Here is a 19,488-nt window from a genome sequence, read left to right as displayed (position 1 = left end):
TTATCTTATATATATATAAACTTATCTCATGTGACTGTAACATCTGGACATGTGTGCGTTATTCATGTTCTTTCCACTCTGCAAGAACATGACTAAACATTATTTTGTGGTCATGTGTTACAGTGGTTAACCCTAAATTGATGTTAAAAGCTAACTCTAAGAATGACAATAAAAGAAAGTTTTGGGTATCCCTTTAAAATTCCGAGATACAGAAGCTGGTTTCAATATTTAGTCATATGAAACATCCTAGAAATACTTTCACTTTATTTAAAATCAGATATAACAGTCTTAATACAGAGGTGGCATTAGTAGTCAAAAAAAAACAACTGCTGTTACATAAATATTAATCATTTTTACTGTGAGTGAAATTAGGAGACCGGTTCATGTGTGACCTCTGATTTTATAGTTGATTTATGGCTCACAATTGATTCCTCAAATGGTTTGACATCTTGTTTCATACAGAATCAGATTTTAAACTGACAAATGAATTGTTAGTCCATGGAGAGATTTTATTTTCCTTTATTTGTAGTTCCCTTTTTGTGGCACAGTTGCGGACACGATAACCTCCATGTCTGTGTGGGTTATCTCTGGGTAGTCTGTCTTCCTCCCATAGTCCTAAGACAGGCATGAGGTTAGGATTTTTTATTATCTAAATTGCCTATAGGTATGAATGTGACTAGTTGTCTGTCCTGCATTTTAGCCTTGTGACAGATTGGGCACCTGTTCAGAGTATAGCCCACCTGTCACCCTAGGACAGCTGGAATAGGCTTTTGCCCCCTTGGCGACTGTGAATTGGATAAGCAGAAAAAACTTGAATTGATAGATGGTTCCCCTTCAGGTGAAAGTAGGATACTTCCCTTCTATGAAACTGCAAGTATTCAAAAATAATAGATTTCTTGAAATTAGCAGGAAAAAAAAATGATAGAACCAATCTAGATCAGTCCTTGTAACCCATTTTTATCAACATGATAAACTGTTCCACGTCCATCTCCTGTGATCCGCAGCAAGTGTCTCTTTCCTAATAGGATAACTGAACAATGTATATTTGTATTTTACAAAAGAGATAAAAGCTTTGTTTAAAAAGAAAATCACATCTCTATAGAAAAATTATTCCAACTTTTCTACATTTTATTCCATAAAGGCCTGAAAGTTGTGCTGTCTGCAAGGATAGGGAGGGCTTAAACAGCACTTTACTCTTAAGCTGTGTCCTGCTGACAAATAAAAGTTCCTCCAGGTTCTAAATTGAAGGTGGAGGATGCAGGGATAGTGAAACCACATGACATATAGCTCTGTGTATTTCAGAAGCACAGTCTGACATCTGAGTGTTAAGCCAGGGAGTAGATGGTATTTATTGGTGAGTGCAGCTCCAGACTTCCACCAAAGTCCAACTCCCTGACGTCTCTCCTGGTTCCTGTGTACTGGCCAATGAATGAGCCATCTTCATTGAATGGTATCTCGCCCCCTTCTCCATATTCCACCAGACTGTCATCGCTGTCTGATCGCTTCATCATTGCATCAATAGATGGCTGACCTCTTTGAAGCCCTCGTTCTTCTTCTCTACAAAAAACAATGAAGGAATGAATGATTAAAAAATAAATAAAAACTCAAGATATTATGGAAAAGATAAAAAAATAAAATGATTCAATCTTATTATAAAGTAGTTGTAAAGAATTTGCAGTACTAAATGATCATACCTGCGAGGGTAGGGGAGAGTGGACACACGTGCTATTCTAAAATATGAAAAGAATTCAGTGTGTCAGAGGACTGACTACATATTGCAAGTACAAATACAGTTTTTGCATCTTTCCAGGATCGCACAGGTATAATATCAAAGTGTCAATATTTGTTTTTTTTTCATACCTTTCAAGGGATCTTTGAAAAAGAAAAGGATTGAGGTTTTGGAGGGGAAGGGTTTAGATAGAAAAGGCAGAGTAAAAAAAAGAAAAACACAGATTAATGTAATTATGATCAAAGAGTTATTATAAATCAAATAAAAATAAGATTTGAAACTGTGCATTTTGATGCTAAAATCTAATCAAAATTAAAGATACCCAATGGAGTTTTCAATCAACATTAAAGTTATAAAGAAATAATGGTATTTAAGTATTTAGTTCCCTGCTGTTCCACTGATCACATACATGCAGAAGGAGGGTGCAATGTGCTAGCAAAATAAAATGTTAAGTGTAACGAGTTTATGATGAAGGACACTGGAACAGCAGTTCCACTGGGCAGCTTTAATTTATGAAACCAAGAGAAAAATGCACAGGAGCAAATGGATAATAGGTAAACAAATAGGCTGTTTTTATCAAATTTTTCAGGGTTTCAAAGTTTTAATTTTAGTTACAGTATAACAATAACAAACATAATACACATCTTCCTTGTCGAGTATTATTACTGTGCAATTACAAAATAAATTATATGACTTAAGAAACGTTGCAAACATTGAATACTTTGTAAAGCAGTTTGGTAAGATAATATTATTTACTGATTTGAGGTGTTGTTAAATCACAGCTTCCCTCAGGGAGAAGCAGTAAAAGTTTTTGTTAGTGTCTGAATTTAAAAATTCATTCATTTTCCAGAGAAGGTAAAACTTACCGATAATCAAATGATCCCTCCTGATCTTTGTCATCCACCGGCTCCAGTGAAATGTCCTTTTTATCCCGTACTGAAATAGTACCAATGAGCTTTATTAACACCATGGAGCCTGAATATGACTATAACTAACAATTTTTTTGCTAGTTTGTATTTCTTTTTAAAAAATAAATTAATTGTTTGTTTTATACTGTATTAAAATTTGGTAAAACATCCCAAATGACAACACCCAAGATGTTTTAAAATTCTATTCAACCAACACTACAAAATGTAAGGCCTTAAAATTTTTCTACAGCTACAGTTAGGCATCACCACCCTACCTGGGTATTTTCCTCCTCTGCTCCGCTTGATGAAACAGACGATGAGAAGGATTAGCACGATGAGAGCCACAGCGCACATTATCCCAATGAACCAGCCCTGAGTGGTGATATCCACCTGATCCTGAGCATAAACTGAGACACGCAAGGGCACACATCATTAAATAAACCAACGTGAACATAGTCATTTAGTGTTTATTTTATTTGTCTGAGTAGGTGGCTCTAAAGTGTTGTGATTTACACATTTGCTGGGCATGTGCTGAGCTACTTGCTGTGACCCCTTGTGACAATGGAGCAGCTTTAAGCAGTTTTAGCTGAAGAAAGGACTTAATTACTCTCTGTAGTGTAGTGGGGTGATTCCTCTGTATGCCATTCGCCTATCCCTAGGCGAGTTCGTGCTGCCACAGAAAATCTGTATCGAGTGTATCGGTCATATCGGCGGATTGAGAAGCTTGTCACATTAGGAGGAAGCTCTTCAACTCGCAGCTCCTCTCCCCTGGTGGCGTTCACTGTGGAGAGAGTGGGCATTTCCTTTTATAGGGAGAACTGTTGATACTGGTGCTGAGCTATTAACTACCTCCCCTACTCAGAGAGTGACTATGCAAGTGTTCATAAGAACGTGCTTTAGTCATATTCTGATCTTTGAGTGCTTATTTAAGAGCACTGTTGAGTTACATAGATGAGGACCTTTGCCAGCTTTACTAGAATAATCAGATTCCTGTTCTTTCAGAGTGTTTTCAGCTCATACCTGTCTGGTACTTGAGGGAATACCCAGTAATTATGCCATTGGGCTCTGCTGGCAGGCCCCAGTCAACATAAATACTGTCCAGATGTCGCTGTTGGATCCTGAAGGATCTAGGAGCAGATGGTACTACAGGAGCAGCAGATGATAAACATACCAGGGGGAGGAAAAACACATTAATTTGTGAATTGCTTGTGATTGATAGAGGCTAATCTCTAAAATTATTGTTTTGTTGACAAAGTGGTAACACTTTTACCTCCTTCAGGTGTTGAGAAATGTATGTTATTACTTTGCGGCCCTTCGTATCGACTGTTTGCCACAACTATGTACATTTTGTAGTTGCTGTAGGGAATAAGCTCATCAAGGACCCCAGAGGGGTCTGGGCCATTGATAGGAAATTCTTTGGATTTCATCCCTCTGTCAACCCAATGCCACCTCAGCTGGCTGCTGTCCCTCCAGTAGTAGACCTGAGAGACGAGAGACAACACACATTTTAGATCTTCTACTCTCCAAACAAGCAATCGAGTATTCACGTTACATAGCAACATGAAACTCAGTAATCTTTCTACTGTATGATTTTATCAACCTAAGCTTGATTTCCTCTTAAGATAGCAAAAGCAGATAAAACAATGACAGACCAATTAAGCCAGAGTTTCTTTTACATGAGGGTAAAGTTTTTTTTTCCTTGAAATTAGCTGAAAAGATAGATAAGTTCATACATAAAAAATTATATTATTATTTAGAATTTCAGTAATATCTAATGTATAGTGTAACTGATTAATTACTGGATGGTCAGGCCCACTATTTAACATATAATGTGGTTGCTGCAAGCTGCTCTCCCGGTGTACTGATAATACAGTGAAAAATGAAATTTTAGAAATCAAATGATAAAGCAACAGCTCAAAATGTAATTTAACTGAATGGCAATTATGGAAAATGCAGAATGGGTTAACTGGGTTAGCTTAAAAACTGTTTTGCATTTGATTCTTTTAGATGTATAGTATATAACTTTTCACACAGAGCACACTCTGAGACTTCTTTCTCAGCTGGTATTAATGTTTTAGACACCATTATATCAAATGAAACCTGGTATATTTTAGTCTTTTGATTGCGTTCATCACCAGCTGCATTTCATTAAATTAAAATGATTAAATGCCCTTAGTTTTGAATGTCAATAAATAAAAATGTAGTGCAAATTTACTGTCCATTATCAAATGCTGAATTCACCTTGTATTCTTTCAGTTCTCCCATAATTGTGTCACTTGTCACTGGATCCCAGTGTAGAGTCACCTGAGTGCTCTCGATGTCGGACACTCTCAGGTTCAGGGGTGCTGTTGTTGGGCCTTGGGGAAAACAGAGATGGCACTGAATTTCGTCTTTGCTATCAGTGAGCATAAAACATGTAATGACAAAAACCGTTTTCCTCCGAAATTATTCATGATTCCCTGCTTTTGTCTCACCAGGAATACTTGGATGTAAACTGACCTCATTGTTTGAGATTCTGCCCATGTTAATACTTATTGTAAATTGAATATCAGCTGACAGCCAGTCTGACAAAAAACTAAATGCAAAAAATTAATCAGGGGAACAGTCTGGCTTTAGATGGTGCTTTATACCAAATTAAAGAAAGTCTATCTATAGAACAGTTTGTAATCTCTAATGTAGTGAAGCAGAGAATCTACCAAAGTACAATGAAGTTCACCAACATGTGTTGATTTCCTTCCAAAATTCCTACTCCTTACTATGTTATGATAAAAGAAATGTAGGTACGTACGGCCTTCACCAGAATAACCAATGACAACAGAAGACTCTGGTCCCAGCCCAAAGTCATTCACTGCCTGGACTTTGATCTCATAAGGAGTAAAGGTATCCGCATCATAGATGTAATATTTTAGCCACTTAGTGGTTGCATTCTTCCACTCCTCTCGAGAATCTCTCCTTCTCCACCAGACCAGATACTTTAGATGGGGTCCATTCCACTCTCTGTAGGTTAGAGGCTAAAAGCATGTTTTTATAAAATTAGAAAGCTTTATTGTGCGAAGATATGTGAAGATATTAGTGATAAATAAAAGAAGGATTATGTAAGTTCTGATTACCTCCCAGCTGATTTCCATGTTATTTCTCCATGTACCTACGCCTTTTAAATTCTTTGGGATTATATCTGGAGCTGTGCAAAAATAATGAACACAATTTTGAAAAACTGTTTGTGATTCAGAGAGATACATTTACTACAGTTGAAACATAAGCTAGCTAGCTAATGGAACCTAGCTTAGCATAAAGATCAGAAGTTGGAAGTTGGGAGGTGCCTGGTTTTGCAAAACATCTAAAAGCTTATTTCTGGGACTTTTAGTGATTAACTTATTACTTGTCATTTATTTACTCAAAAAGAAAAATAACTGCAAAAGTAACAAATCTTTTTTATCACTCGAGAACAAGACCCTGAGATACATAAACTCCTCCACTTGGGGCAGGAACTCGTCCCTGACCCGGAGTGGGCACTCCACCCTTTTCCGGCTGAGGACCATGGCCTCAGATTTGGAGGTGCTGCGAACCGTTCCAAGGCAAGCTGGAGGCCATCACCCGATGAAGCCAACAGAACCACATCATCTGCAAAAAGCAGAGAGGAGTTCCTGAGGCCACCCAAGTGAAAGCCTTCCGCCACTTTGCTACACCTAGAAAATCTGTCCATAAAAATTATGAACAGAATTGGTGACAAATGGCAGGCCTGGCGAACCCTTCACCCACTAGGAACGAGTCTGAATATTGCCGGCTATGCGGACCAAGCTCTTGCAATGGTTGTATAAGGATTGAATGGCCCGTAGCAATGGGCCAGACACCCCATACTCCTGGAGCACCCCCGTGGGACACGGTTGAATGCCTTCTCCAAGTCCACAAAACACATGTAGACTGGTTGAGTCCCACAGGCTAACCAAGCCCGATAGGACTCCTTCTTCAGCTTGGTGGCTCCCCTCACCTCTGGGGTCCACCGTTTGGTTCGGGGATTACCACCACAACAGGCACCAAGTACCTTGACGCCGTGGATCAGTGCAGTGGCTTCGGCAATGGAGGTGCTGAACATGGTCCATTCGGACTCAATGTCCTCAGTCTCCGTCGGAATGCTGTTGAAGCTCTGCCGGAGGTGTGAATTAAAGATCTTGCGGACTGGGGCCTCTGCTAGACGTTCCCAGCACACCCTCACTGTATGTTTAGGCACGCCAGGTCTGTCCAGCGTCCTCCCTCGCCACCTGATCCAACTCACCACCAGGTGGTGATCAGTTGACAGCTCAGCCCCTCCCTTTACCCGAGTGTCCAAAACACATGTCCTCAGGTCTGGCGATACGATTACAAAATCGATCATCGACCTGTGGCCTAGAGTGTCCTGGTGCCACGTGCACTGATGGACACTCTTATGTTCGAACATGGTGTTCATTATGGCCAAACTGTGGTTTGCATAGAAGTCCAATAACAAAACACCGCTCGGGTTCAGATCCAGGAGGCTGTTCCTCCCAATCACGCCCTTCCAAGTCTCACTGTCATTGCCCACGTGAGCATTGAAGTCTCCCAGTAGGACAACGGAGTCCCCAGGAGGAGCACCCTCCAGTGCTCCACCCAGGGACTCCATGAAGGCTGGGTACTCTGAACTGCTGCTCGGCGCATAAGTGCCGACGGCGGTCAAGACCCATTCCCTGACCCGAAGGCGAAGGGAACGAACCCTCTCATCCACTGGGGAGAAACCCCAATATACCAAGCCCAAGGGATACCACGATACTCGCCCCAGCCCGCCGCCTCTCACCAGGGGCAACTCCAGACTGAGACAGAGTCCAGCCCCTCTCCAGGAGGCTGGTTCCAGAGCCCAGACCATGCGTTGAGGTGAGGTCACACACTATCTCAGGCTCCTTCCCCACCGGAGAGGTGACATTCCATGTCCCAATTGCCAGTCTTGGTAGCCAGGACCTCCGCTCCTGGCTCCTGCCCGGCTCACATTGCACCCGACTCCTGCGGTGGCTCCTGCGGGTGGTGGGCCTGCAGGAAGATGGGCCCATGTCCCTTTTTTGGGCTGTGCCTGGCCGGGTCTTAGTCCATGGGGCCCGGCCAGGCCAGATGCTTGCCCTTGGGCACCCTCCCCGGGCCTGGCTAAAGGGCGGGGCCCCGGTGACCCTATCCCGGGCAGGGTGAACTGTTCCCTCGATGGTCTTTTCATAGGGATCTTCTGAATTGCATTTTGTCTGGTCCCTCACCCAGGACCAATTTGCCATGGGAGACCCTACTAGGGGGCAAAAGCCCCCAGACAACATAGCCCCTGGGATCCCTGGGACACAAACCCCTCCACCACGACAAGGTAGCGATTTGTGGAGTAATGATTCAAATTTGTAAAACATGGTGGAGACTCTGTCATGGTTTGGTCCTGCATTTCAGTCAGCAGTGTTGGAGATCTTGTCATGATTGATGGAATTATGATAGCATAAATGTAATGACAGATGAGTTACCGTATAATCTGGAAAGCATTTGATTGGCAATGGCTTCATTTTTCAGCAACGCCAATGATCTCAAACACACAACCAGTGCACTAAAAGCATACCTGGATAGTAAAACACACAATGGAACACTTCAGCCATGGATTGACCTCCCCAGAGCCTGGAAAGCTATATTATTGAAGCTTGTAGGGATCTTCTTGACAGAAAAATAAAGAACTGCAAATATCCGAAAAGAGAACTATTCTAGAAGATTTCCTATAGAAATTACATTAAAGCTTGCCTAAGAGAATTCAGGCTTTGTTAAATAATAAAGGTGGTCATACCAAATACTAACTTTGAAGCTCATTAGACTTGAAAAAATTTCGTTTTTGCCTCATATACTGTATTTCCACACATTTACAATTTTCCTAGCAAAATATAAAGAAATATGAGGTACTTCAAAACTTTTGCACAACATTGTCATATATCCCAGTCTTTACTCTGAGTATTTATTGTCCCAAACAAAAACATATGACACCCACGTGCACCGCTGGTCTGAAAACGCTTAGATGGACGACTAGGGCGACTAGCTCCAATTTCGTTAATAGCGATGACTCTGAACTCATAGTACGTAAAAGGTATGAGATGCAAAATGACAGAGTTGAGGTTCCCTGGGTATGTTGAAAGATTTCTCCACTTTCCAGGCAACCAATCATCGTCGTCATACTGCACTAAGAACTCTGGGAGAGAACAAAGAATGCAAAAACAACCAAAATGCTAGTTAATAAAGCAAAAGAGTCCTCAAAAATGGTAATAATGTTTAAAAAAGTGTTTACTTTTGTAATTTTTTGAGTTTTCATCTTTTACCTGTTATGGGGCTGTGGTTGCTATCTCCAGGAACCCAGCTCAGTCTTACAGTACGTTCATATGGATCAGATAACTCCAAGTTAGTGGGAGGATTTGGACGGTCTATAAATAAAATAAATACAGAAATAATTAAAAAGACATTTCAGCATGTCATATGGTTGATAAAATATCTTTGGTTTCAGTGTTTCATACCCATCACCATTAGGTGTGCTGAGGCAGATTTCTGTTCAAGCTCACTCTTGATGACACATGTATAATTTCCCTCATCGCCTGTGTTTACATTAGTTATCACCAGATTTGATTCATCCATTGAGATTCTGAGAAATTGAATAAAATTGGTGAGATCTAGAAGCTCATTTGATTACACTGAAACTAATAATATAACCTTAGTTGCACAAACAGGCCTCATATATGTACTCATATATGCATAAATGTACTTTAATTAACAGTAAATAATACACAATAATCCTACCTCCAACCAAGAGTGAGATGCTTTTTGTTTTTCAGCCAAGTGGTTGTGATAGGAGTCGTGACATCTGCTGTTACACCACACTCCAGGCGGACATCACTTGCACGCATGACTTTCGTACTCTGTGGTCTTGTGACAATTAATATGGGTTCTGCAAACAAAATAAATACAATAATGTACAATGAAAAAAAATTATGTCAAATTTTATTGCCAATTCAATTATTTTTTATTTTAATGACTCTTCACCTTTGACCTCTACTCTGACTTGATCCTCATCTCTCCCTGCAATGTTGCTGACTACACACACGTAAGTTCCTTGGTCTTCTATCTTGATATGTTTAATCTCCAGAGTCCCATTGCTGTGGGTTTTAAAACGATTTCCTTCAAGATTTCCTTGCCCATATTTGGACCTGTGTAAGAAGAAGCATGGACATATGTTAAGACACACACTTACTGTGAGTGGATTTATAAATCATAACAGTGTCACACGCCATCTTACCATCTCAACTCAGGCACTGGAGAACCAAAGTACTGGCAATCTAAAAAGGTACGACTACCCTCAGTCACTTTGATGAATTCATTTCTTGCCCCAAGGATTCGTGGCGTTGCATCTATGGGAAAAGGGAGCAACTGCAGCATCATCAGTGATTATTTGACTTCAATATGCACCCAGTATACTCTCCCATGATATAAAAAAAGCAAATTTGGCCTAAACAATGCATCATGGCAAGGACACGAGCGGTAGAAAAACGTGTTATTTCTACCTCAGATAGGGAATGACCGGTCCAAAATGTGATTATTTAATTAAACCCTCATCTGTAAGAACTGAACTACATAATTTGTTAAGTATTTTGCCATTGTTGATAGATGTGCATGGTTGATTTTATTACTCTTTATTATCCTAAGCCTATACTGAACTGCAAATCTTTAATCCCGATACACATAAAAACTCAATGTTACGTCAAAACTATTGGCAGCGAAATTAAAGGATTATTATTTAAATGTAATATTTACTATATAAAATATGGAACTGTGACTGCCTATTGTGCTTAATAAATTGACCTATTACATTTTCAAATGTAGTTTTGAGTAAAGAAAGTTAAAAAAAAATGCTAACAAACAGTTTCACTCTCGTAAAGAGTAACTTTTCAAATGAGTAATTATAAATCGGTGTAAAGCAGGGGTCTCAAACTTAAATGAGCTGTGGGCCACTGCTGGCAGTGTCATCTCATTGGAGGGCCACTTTAGTGTTCAAGTAGCACAGAAAAAAAACAAGAAAACACCCATAAATATTTGCAAAAATCTAGCGTTTTGTTTGTTTTTTAAAATATTGTATAACGAGACAAAATTGCAAACGTGAACTCATTTTTTTTTTCTCACTCTTAACCAAATGAAGCCTTTTATTGAACTATCAAATTAACACACTGGTACTGGTCTTTCTGGCCAGATATGTAGCAGCACTTCTGCTATAATTTTGTTCATATTTAACAAAATAAAAATGCAGACATAAGTGTACACATTCGTTTTCTTTAAAAATAACTCTGTTTTAATTAATGTTATGAATGACAGTGGCTGGTAACTTACGTAGCACATTAATAAATGCATTGGCCAATAAGTAGCCGTACTGATTTGAAGCATTGCATTGGTAGACAGCAGTGTTTTCAGTAGTTACACTGCGGAAGATTAGCGCTTCTCCTGAAACCTGTCTGTTAGGCAGTGGTGTAGCAGCTGAAAAAAAACCCACCAAAAAGGAAAAATAAAAGTTAGGCACAAAATTTTTTTATTCATTTTTATGCCTTTTAGAAAAGATCTCCTAAAACATACTTTCAATCGGTTCTCCGTTAATGAACCAGCTGATTGTGGGACGAGGAGCCCCATCAGCGCGACACACCAACCGTCCATTTTCCTCTGGTGCCAAAATCAGGTTGGTGGGTTTTTCCAACCAGAAAGGAGTCGCTGTCAAACAGAAAATATGTTATTAGTTTGGATTATAATGATCAGTCCAAACATAAAATACTCTATGTTTCTGAAGAACTCACCTTTGACCCTGACAGTTATTGTGTGCTCAGCGTAGCCTAACCTATTTTTAGCAGTGCAGGTGTATTCACCTGCATCTTCAAAAGATGCTTTTGGGATTTGAATCATTTTGTTGAAGTTCTTCACTTTCATGCGAGATGCCACTTGCAAGTCCTCTCCATCCTTGGCCCAGGTAATGTGAGGAGTTGGCCTTAATAATGACAAACAAGGCTTTACACAGGATAACTTTCATGAATTCAAGGTGAAAATACTTACACTAAACACAAAATAAACTGTTGTATAATCATTTGTGGCATAAACTTGAAATTACAATTTTTTTGTGTGTATGATCCTTATTGAAGACTCACATTCCTGCAGCAATGCACTCCAGGAGCAGCTCCTCCCCCTGCAGGACCAATATTGAGCTTGATGAGCCTGTAGGAGACAGCCAGGTGGGAGCAGCCTCAACCACTGCATGAGCTTTGGAGAAAAATAACCAGAAAATCCCCATCAAACACCTCAAACATTGAGTCATCACACTCCTCATCCACAACAGCAAGTATAAAAGATTAATAATTAACATTTCAGCCTTGTGGCACACGGGCACCTACTCAACCAGTGAGTTAAACTAGCTCCAAAAGGAATAGGATTTTAATTTGTCATGTGCTGGTAGTGATTATATTTAGTGGCATCTTCCTGTGTTTCAAGCAACATATGCTAACATCCCAACTTGTTATTTGATTCATTTTTGTCTACTGCATTTATTAATGTGCTGTGCCTGTACTCTATGTTTGGTCAACGTCTGAAATGTACCTGTGCTATTTGCATGTTATGTGTAAAGGGCTGGGTGGGTGCCTATAAAGTGGCTTCAAACAGTGACAAATGGTAGAAAGGTGATCTGGAATAAGAGCAAAATGACAAGACACGGGGCAAAATAGTATTGTGGGAGACCTCACCCCCTCCATGGGCTGTATTACTAACAGACAGAGGAAGTGGCTGACATCCTACCAGGCAGTCTAAAGGACAGCACAGAGACTCTGCCTAAGCACCAGATCCATACAGGATCCAGTTTGCAGATAGCGCAAAAATGCTATGTCCAGCACATAGTAGCAGGCTGTACGATGCAAACTTGGACAGCATACAGTATCATGTGATCATGATTATGTAGTTGAATATCTCCAGTCCTGATGGGAGACACCTCTAAAGATGGTTAAGAAAAACAGGGGTAAGGTTCTACAGAAGTTCAGCTTCCAGACAGTTTCTGGCAAACCAGTCTGAAATACTAGTGGTTGACTAGAACCCAAAGATAGCAGCTCTGATAGATAAACTAATACCAGCCAACAGCCACATTAAAGGATTAGCACAATGGAACTAAGAAGTAGGCTACCAAGAGCTGAGATATTAAAAGGAGCAGATGTGGAGGATAAAGTCCAGAAGGGTCCCAGTAGTAGACCCATGTAATAGGACTATTAGGTGCTGTGAAAGGGAAACTGGAAGAGTGGCTCCAGCTGATTTCAGGATTAGATATTGTGCAGAACCTCCAAACTGAAAAGCCTTGAGGATGTAGGACATTTAGAAATAATTATGAACACAGTTATACTCACTCGTAAGCACCTTCACAACTACAGGCATCTTCTGCTGGATGACATTTTTGTACGGGAATCGGGCATTACAGCAGTAATCAGCAACAGAGTCATTGAACAACACATTAGAGAAATATAGATCTCCATTGACTCCCATGGAAACCCTGCGGTCCTGCCGCACAGGCTGCATGGTGGGGAAAGCTGTCTGAATGGGCCAGTTGAAAGGTCTCGCATATGAACCTGAAATGAAGGACAGAGTTAAAAATTCCTTATTCACATTGCTTTAGAAGTGTAATGCCAATGGTGGCCCTGACAAGTAAAATGCACCGCAACCCAAGGAAATGCCATCAAATGGACAAATGCATCAAAAGTGCACAAAATACAACAGAAGTAGAAAAAAATCACGGTGGAAGCCTCAATACAACACAACAGATGTAGAAAAACACCACAAAAGCTCATAAAACAATAGAAGTTATTTAGGTGAGACAGTAGCCTGATGGTGTCATGGTACTGAGACCCAGTGGTGTGTGTATTTTAGTTTTATTTCGTGGATTATTGTATTTTTCCCTGTCTCCCGCTTTATTCTGAAAGAGTCTGCGGTGTTTTTGTGATTGTGTTTAGCTTCACGTCCCTGTGAGTCATTATGCTTAATTTCAGTCAGCTGTTTCCCCATGTGTTCTCACTTCCCCTGATCAGCTCCTGTGTATTTAAGTCTTCTGTTTTCTGTGTTTCATTGTCAGGTTGTCTGTTATTCTCTCCACAGTTTTCATAGTCTGTCATATTGTTCACAGTTTTTTCATAGTGTTCTTAGTTTTTTTTTCTAATAGTTTCTTGTTTGCTGCTGTTTTTTCAGCCAAAATAAAGGCTCGTTTTGTGTTAGAAACTGCAACTCCTCTGTCAGCTTCTGCTTTTGGGTCCTGTTTCTAAAACACCGGCACACCCCACCGTGACAGATGGAACTGGTTACAAATAATAGCAAGCATGTATTTACAGTATTATATGAATCATGCGATTAGAACACACAAAACTTTGCATCTTCATTTCCCTCACAACATAGATCAATCCTGCAGTTCTTCTCAGTGCATATCAGTGCAATCTGAAACTGTTACATCATGCTATTATCTCCCTCTATTCTATTTTCATTATGTTTTATTCCACTTTTGTTGTGTTTTAAGGGCTTTTGTAGCATTATTCTTTTTGCTGATGTTTTCTTAGGTTACAGTGCATTTGACCTCTTAGGGCCAACATAGATACCACATGATCAAAATCTTCCTGTTTTTGCTCATTTGACCCTAGACTTGATCTAGCATTTCATTTGGTATCAGACACTTACAACTGGACATCCAGTATGTTTCAGGTTTAAGTGGGCCAGGTGGAGGGTCACAGGACAGGACAAGTGGTAAGCCAGCACTCACCACCACAGGCTCCACAATCTCTCTTGGCCACACAGGGGGTCCTGCACAAATAGAATCAAACTCCTCTCAGCTGCAAAGTTTGCTTGACACTGCTCATTAAATTCTGGCTGATACTGGATGTTTTGGCCCCATGCCAATTACTGGTATACTTGCTAACTAGTTTTGCTTACCAAAACTAGTTATTTAATATACATATTGTTGTTTTGGGTCTTGGATCTTCTGGTTTTCTGTGTTTCTAGTTGTATTTTAAGTTTAAATTTAATTTAATAAATGGAAAAGACCATAGCAAATTATTCTTTAAACAATGAAAGCCTTTTGGGATGGAAACAGTTTGTTGTCATTTATTTATACATCCCAGATATTTTTAACCAATACACTGAAGTCATTGTATATCTTTTTCACTGCTATATTCAGACAAACTTACTGTATAATTGTAGTATGATCTTGTGGGAGTATGCAGATCCATACTGGTTGGAGGCAATGCACTGATACTCTGCCTCATACTTTTCTGGATTGTTCCGGGCATAGATATCCAGAGTCCCTGAGCGCCTGCGCATTGACACCTGAGAGTCACGTGCCACATTGAAATACTTCCCATTACGCCTCCATGAGAAACTTCATAAATGAGCAAATGAAAAAAGGCCGGGGAAAAAAAAATCAGTGGTTTGCCAATCTAAGTTTAAAAAAAAAAATCAGTTCAGTGGATTATTTAGGTCTTACATAGGATGAGGGTTTCCTTTGGCTTCACACTCTATTACCATGGTCCCTTTGGGGTCAACAATGTGCTCTTTCATTGACTGCTTTATGATAGTAGGGGGTTGTCTGACTGCAGGCAGAGAAATAAAGTCAGTTTAAGATGTAATGTGAAAAAATAATTCATAGACATAAATTTACAACTAGCCAATGGTCTTAAGATATTCGCTTACCTTCGAGAGGGACGTTCAAAGCCCCAACACTCTGCCATAAAAGTAGCAGCAGCGCTGGTTTGACCAGTGTCCCCATCTTTATATTTCATTTAGTCCAGAATTGATTGTGATCACCTATTTCTCTACTCCTAGTTTGAACGAAAAGTAACACAAGACATCTAGAAGACATTACATCTTGAACAAATTATAAAGTGAAGAAAACATTTTACTCATAGTTCACAATCTAAACTGTACCTAAGCAAATATACTTTAAAATTTTCCTGTGACAAATGATAGCCGTATATTGTAGTTATTATGAGTGGCGCTTGAGGTGCAGTTATGAGATTTTTTAAAAAGTTTGAAAATAAAACAAACATAATTTTTGCTACACAGTTTTGTATATTTCTTGTTTGCGTGAAATACTGCATAATCTGACAGTCAGATATTACATATCTGAAACATGTGACAATTGAGTCTAAGCATAATAGGGTGGGAATAACTGGTTTACTATAAAACAATGTAGTATTAAAATCTATTAGCATTAAACTGTTTTATTTTTAAGGAAAAATCTTGTAGATGTAGAAAGTAAAATATTTCCCATTGAAAACCTAAAAAAAAGTGACATAAAATTGCAGTATACGTGATGTGTATTTGTACTTAGAAACACTTGCTTAGAAGCTGCTGCTGTGTTAGATTTACTAACAGAATATTTTCACAACTGCGAGCAAACTACACAAACAACACAATCTGTGGTTATTAAGCTGTCTACAAGTGACTGCCTCCCACATATGTAAATGAATCCTCCGAATGCCTGACAAGAATAAATTGTGGTTAAGTTCATGTTGAAGGTCGAATACAATTAATCTGTCAGTGTGAACAAAAACCAATTCATTCGATGCCTCTATTTAAAACTGTTTGCTATTAATATGTAATGAACTGTGGAATGTGTCAGGACTTCGAAACAAAAAAGTTATGCGAACCTACCTCACTTGTGCCAAATCAGGGTTTTCTCCTCCCCATCTCTGTTACTTTCACACAGCAACAATAATCCAATGACTTCAGGAAATTATTCTTGTTCGTGCAGTGTAGAAATTAATACTCCAGCCGTTCAAATATCAGGTCAAGAACCCTAGAGGAGTTCATACACATCAGTAATTGAGTTTCTGTCCGTCACTGCCACTTACACTCTGCCCACCCATCTCATGAATAATGAATGAGCACCACACAACACCTCCACCTCACCCACTTCACTGCTCTGACCAGGCTGTCATAATGCTGAACACTTCATCAACGTGGTCACAAAACTAATTTTGCACAATAAATAAATTGAAGTTCAAAGAATAACTTTTAAAAAATGACTATATCAAGAGAGGCTTGTTACGTGGTTGAGCATATTTTGGCAGCACCTGTATTTTCTTCAGCTGAAAAATGTTTGCTTGATCCGGTGTGAGCAAAATCTGTTTAGTAAAAATGAGGCTGGACCACATGAAAGCAGAGAACAACCCAGATTCTGTACAGTTTGCATTCTTGCTGGTTATGATGACATCAAAATGTGGGCTTTATTGTTGAATGCAGAGAACTGGGAAGCAAAGCATGAAAGCAATATCTGTTTCCAGTGTATGAATACTGCATCTGGCACATCTCGTATCACATGACATCCTGACAAAGGCAATTGAAACAAGACTAATGTTTTGTTTTTGTTTTTTCGTTTTTCAAAATACCAATTATGACTTTTTTGTGAAAGAGAGTTTTCTACACTCAGTCATTCACACTCATTGGAAAGCAGGAAAAGGTCATTACCATTCATCTGAGAAAATCCTACGGGGTAGGCGGAGAGCAGTTTTCTTTTCTAGAAGGTGCCAAAGATGCAGGAGAAGCTGTATTTGTGTTAGACAAAAGCCATCTCACGGCTGTTGACAGTGTCCTGACCTGTGTAGGCTTTCAGGCATTCACATGCTGCATGTACAGACCAGCACCGACTGGATAGAACAATAGCTCGGTGTTGAGGTGGGGTAATATGAGGTGGCACTGCAACCTAAGGATTAAAATAAAAGTATAGTCAAAATTTGTATTTCCAAATCTTTAAAACTAAATATTATGATTAAGTAGTGCTTTATCATGGTAATAGATTTCTTTTCTTTCTTTTTTTTACTGAATAAAAAGAATTCAGAGAAGAGAGAATATCAGTGCATCTACAATGGACACCATTACAATCCTCCATTAACATCAGAAACACATCTTGACTTGGCTCACATAGGACACAAAAGCACAAGGGGTGTGTTAAGCCCTTTGGCTCTCAGAATAAGCATTTTCCCCCCATAGATTGGACTGAAGCAGGCCTGAAAGTGAGCCGTGATCAGTGCCATGCACCAGATTACATGGCACTGAGGCAGACGAGGCCAGCTCGGTGACGACAAAAAGGTCTCTATGCTCGTAGGTCCCCTTTGGCACGAGTGCCCAGGGCTCGGGTAAGAGCAGATGGCATGTGAGAGGGAGTGTTCAACCACACAAGATGCTTGTTCAGAGTCAGAGCACCTATCGTTTGCGCTTTGACGTCACTGCATCAGAGAGAGCAGAAGAATAGGATGGAAAGAAACTTCTGTTGAGCAGGACACTGTGCGAAATTACATCATCACCACTGTGCAGCCAAAACAATACTGCCTCACTGAGCTGAATACTCATTTTATAGTTTGATGAGCACAAACTGTAACAACATTTCTCCCCCAAAAATGTCCATGTGGAAAAAATGCATACACTTTATTACGAAGAAGTGCTCAGTTGAATGAAATACAATATAATATCTGTATTTTTTTATATTTGTATGACTACACATGTTACCATATTTTAAATACATGAGATCTAAATGTTTAACATCTTATGCACACATATTTTAATATTTAAAAGGTATCAGCTACTGTACCTTAGCTGTCATTTTGCACTGAATACAAAGTACATGGGGGTATGCATAGATGTTATAAATTTTACTAATTAAACTACAAATGTCACTTTCATGGGAAGAAGTCAGTGGCCATCTGTACAAAATCTCTGTGTGTCAATTAATCTAGAAAATTGTGGCACATTTCCATAGATATTTCAAAAGATGGACCTGATAGTGGTGTTAGAGGAAAAGCCAAAGGATTACATGAGTCATATGGATTTGTTCCTGGGACATCATGCATGAACACCGAATCCACCTCATGTTATAACATCACCGCTCCAAAAATTATGCTAATGCATATCAGTTCTCTAAATGTCAGGCGCAGGAACTGCACAACATAGTGCTCACTCTCACATAAATCTGCTGATGCATTTGTCGACCAGCCCCACATCTCAGTTCACACTATGACATCATTAAGACTTCCTTGAAAGACAGATGCAAGGAATAACACACTCATTGGCCCAACAAGACACTTGATGCTAATCTAAAGTTTTCTAATGTTCTTTATAACACCACATATACTGTAGTCCTAATTACAGTTGGTAAATGTGTAGTGTCCTACCTTTAAGTCTTTTTTGGTCTTTGGTTGCTTCTTCCACTTCGTGTTCAGCTGAAAGCAAATCCCTACCTTTTCCCGATCTTCTGTCACAGCAACATGTCCACACTGTGCCTTACCTCTCCAGCAACATCTGAGTATAGTACAATTTTTTTATTCCATTATGTTAAAAAAGGTGACAGAGCCTGGCAAGGGAGTCTGATTCGGATGGCTGTCCTTAGCCTGGGTCACACGCTTGGCGAACAGGCCCTGAGAGCTTGTTATAATAAATCCATTGTGAAATCCACACATAAATATAACGTCATCTTCATTGTGATGGGTGGGAAGTTAAAACAGAACTGCTATATCATGCACCAGCTCATAGATTAGGTTTTGGGGGCATCCAGCCAGCATCTATTAAAAATAATTTAAAGCTTTGTAAGAGGTGATATTTTTTCTTTTGTCTGTGCTGATTCTGATTTTGAGATAGATGGTAGATGGGGGGTGGGTCATTGACCTTGTATCTTCACACTGGCTGGCACGAATACACACTCTCTCTTAGACAAAGCGTTTCTGTCTGAAACAAAGTCAGCTTTTTGTGGACACGGAGGCACGGCTTCCAGGCACATGGGGGGGATTTAACCCATTGTAGTCA

The 19,488-nt window shown here is 39.7% G+C and overlaps 1 protein-coding gene across 4 annotated transcripts; it reads right to left on the bottom strand.

Moving 5' to 3' along the window:
• Positions 1 to 248: 248 nt before the first annotated feature.
• nfascb (neurofascin homolog (chicken) b) lies at positions 249 to 19,429 on the bottom strand. 4 transcript variants are annotated; one of them, XM_042222703.1, is made up of 29 exons: positions 18,861 to 19,429; positions 17,161 to 17,395; positions 16,345 to 16,489; positions 15,382 to 15,539; positions 15,176 to 15,281; positions 14,880 to 15,070; positions 14,374 to 14,496; positions 13,062 to 13,280; positions 11,826 to 11,937; positions 11,481 to 11,668; positions 11,266 to 11,397; positions 11,026 to 11,169; positions 9,941 to 10,052; positions 9,688 to 9,851; positions 9,445 to 9,592; positions 9,165 to 9,289; positions 8,973 to 9,074; positions 8,648 to 8,845; positions 5,748 to 5,818; positions 5,426 to 5,648; positions 4,879 to 4,994; positions 3,908 to 4,118; positions 3,658 to 3,780; positions 3,245 to 3,418; positions 2,913 to 3,044; positions 2,596 to 2,665; positions 1,861 to 1,872; positions 1,695 to 1,730; positions 249 to 1,557 (listed from the first exon to the last, which is right to left on the bottom strand). In XM_042222703.1, the coding sequence occupies exons 4-29, from the start codon at positions 15,455 to 15,457 to the stop codon at positions 1,326 to 1,328; spliced, it is 3,540 nt and encodes a 1,179-aa protein (XP_042078637.1). In that variant the 5' UTR covers positions 15,458 to 15,539; positions 16,345 to 16,489; positions 17,161 to 17,395; positions 18,861 to 19,429; the 3' UTR covers positions 249 to 1,325. The 4 variants fall into 4 exon arrangements, with proteins under 4 accessions (XP_042078637.1, XP_005926326.1, XP_005926327.1 ...); XM_005926264.3 differs by having other exon boundaries at positions 15,382 to 15,509; XM_005926265.3 differs by having other exon boundaries at positions 15,382 to 15,509; positions 17,290 to 17,395.
• Positions 19,430 to 19,488: the final 59 nt, after the last annotated feature.

This window comes from Haplochromis burtoni, unplaced genomic scaffold, assembly GCF_018398535.1.
Source record: "Haplochromis burtoni strain Fernald_Lab_line unplaced genomic scaffold, NCSU_Asbu1 Contig_91, whole genome shotgun sequence".
NCBI lineage: Eukaryota > Metazoa > Chordata > Actinopteri > Cichliformes > Cichlidae > Haplochromis > Haplochromis burtoni.
Note: the sequence above shows the minus strand (reverse complement) of the source record. Positions and strands in the feature narration are given on the sequence as shown.

What these genes read in the sequence shown, in the direction of transcription:
- nfascb (XM_042222703.1), bottom strand. Translation starts at nt 15,457, where the DNA reads ATGGGGACACTGGTCAAACCAGCGCTGCTGCTACTTTTATGGCAGAGT. An exon ending in AATAACTGTCAGGGTCAAAG is followed by an intron (nt 11,398 to 11,480) that starts GTGAGTTCTTCA and finishes TCTGTTTGACAG; the next exon opens with CGACTCCTTTCTGGTTGGAA. An exon ending in TGGTTATTCTGGTGAAGGCC is followed by an intron (nt 4,995 to 5,425) that starts GTACGTACCTAC and finishes GTTTTCCCCAAG; the next exon opens with GCCCAACAACAGCACCCCTG.